The sequence below is a fragment of the Odontomachus brunneus genome, unplaced genomic scaffold (assembly GCF_010583005.1).
Source record: "Odontomachus brunneus isolate Ranch 3 - 2012 unplaced genomic scaffold, Obru_v1 Obru_scaffold_373, whole genome shotgun sequence".
NCBI lineage: Eukaryota > Metazoa > Arthropoda > Insecta > Hymenoptera > Formicidae > Odontomachus > Odontomachus brunneus.
Window position 1 is genome coordinate 45,199 of NW_022639823.1, and position 1,287 is coordinate 46,485.

The 1,287-nt window shown below is 53.8% G+C and overlaps 1 protein-coding gene across 1 annotated transcript in view; it reads right to left on the minus strand.

Annotated features, from left to right (window-relative positions):
- The window catches only part of LOC116853607, a 2,514-nt gene extending 1,620 nt beyond the window's left edge, over positions 1-894 (minus strand). Inside the window, exon 1 of the mRNA XM_032834741.1 lies at positions 107-894. Within this exon, the coding sequence (XP_032690632.1) occupies positions 107-894 (788 nt within the window). The remainder of the gene's footprint in view (positions 1-106) is intronic.
- Between the last annotated feature and the right edge of the window lie 393 nt (positions 895-1,287).

The following is a 1,287-nucleotide window of genomic DNA, read 5'->3' on the forward strand; positions in this document are numbered from 1 at the left end:
GAGTTCGGCGATATCGGGGAACCACCAGTAGGCACAATTTCTCCGGACAGGTCTCCCAGCCCTAGGAGCCGCAAAATCACAAGCCCTCCTCAAGACACGGTCAAACCAGCAAGCGAAAGACTCCGCAGACATAGAATCGTCTTCGGCAGGACCCGCAACATCGTCCCACTCCAAGACGTTGGAAAGCGCCCTCACATCCATGCGGTGGTAATTCCAACGCGGATGCGGATCAACGGAGCATGTTTCGAAGGGTCCAGAACATAGACCAACCACGTCATATGTAATTATGGAATGATCGGATAGTGACTTCATATCAGCGTTGATCGACCAGTCCACCAAACGCTTCAAGAGATCGGCGGTCGTCCACGTAAGATCAACAACAGACGATACACGCGGGTTAATGCAGGTAGGCGTTACATCCACGTTAATAAGGCGAAGGTCTTTTTCGGCCGCCCACTCCTCGACAAGAGTGCCCCTCCAATTAGTAGCTACCGGGTCCCAAGATGCTGAACGTGCATTAAAATCACCACCGATTAAGGTGCTCCTGCCACCAACTTCGCCCACCACATCCCCGAGTTCATCTAAGAACTCAAGGTATCGATTTCTAGTGGAGTTAGGTGAGACGTAACATGAGACCACAAGATCACCGAATCTGACCGCGACGATGTCACGTCCTCGCCTAATCAAAGTGCAACTCAGGGGTACAACCGGGTTCCGAACAATAATGGCTGCCAGACCGCTACCGCTGGCGAACCAATCGCACACATCCTGGCGTCGTCTAGGAGGTTCCGACACAATCCCGATCACAGAGGCGCCCTCATCCATATGCTGGACCATAAGATCGAAGGCAGGCCAACTCCGATTTACGTTCAGTTGGATAACCTTAAATGCCATGATCAGGTGCTGGGTTGACACCAGTCCTCCAGCTCGGCACTGCCATTACGTCCTTACCACCAATAGCTCCACACGCTGCAGTACCCATACGATGGTCAGCGGATTTCCCTCCAGAGGCACAAACCACGCAGTGAGGACTAGCAGTGCAGTTTCGCGCAGAATGTCCGGCATCACTACAGCGAAAGCATGCGCCAGTCCTATCAACCTCAGACTTACAGACGTGACGCATGTGCCCAAATTGCCAACATTTAAAGCACTGCCGAGGGCGGACACGGAGAAGCTCAACCCTCGCAGTCCTCCACCCAATGCGTAACCTCCCAGACGCAGCCACCTTGACCGCCGCAGTGAGCGGACACTGGACCCAAATGGACCCAAGTCTATTGGCCATGCTCC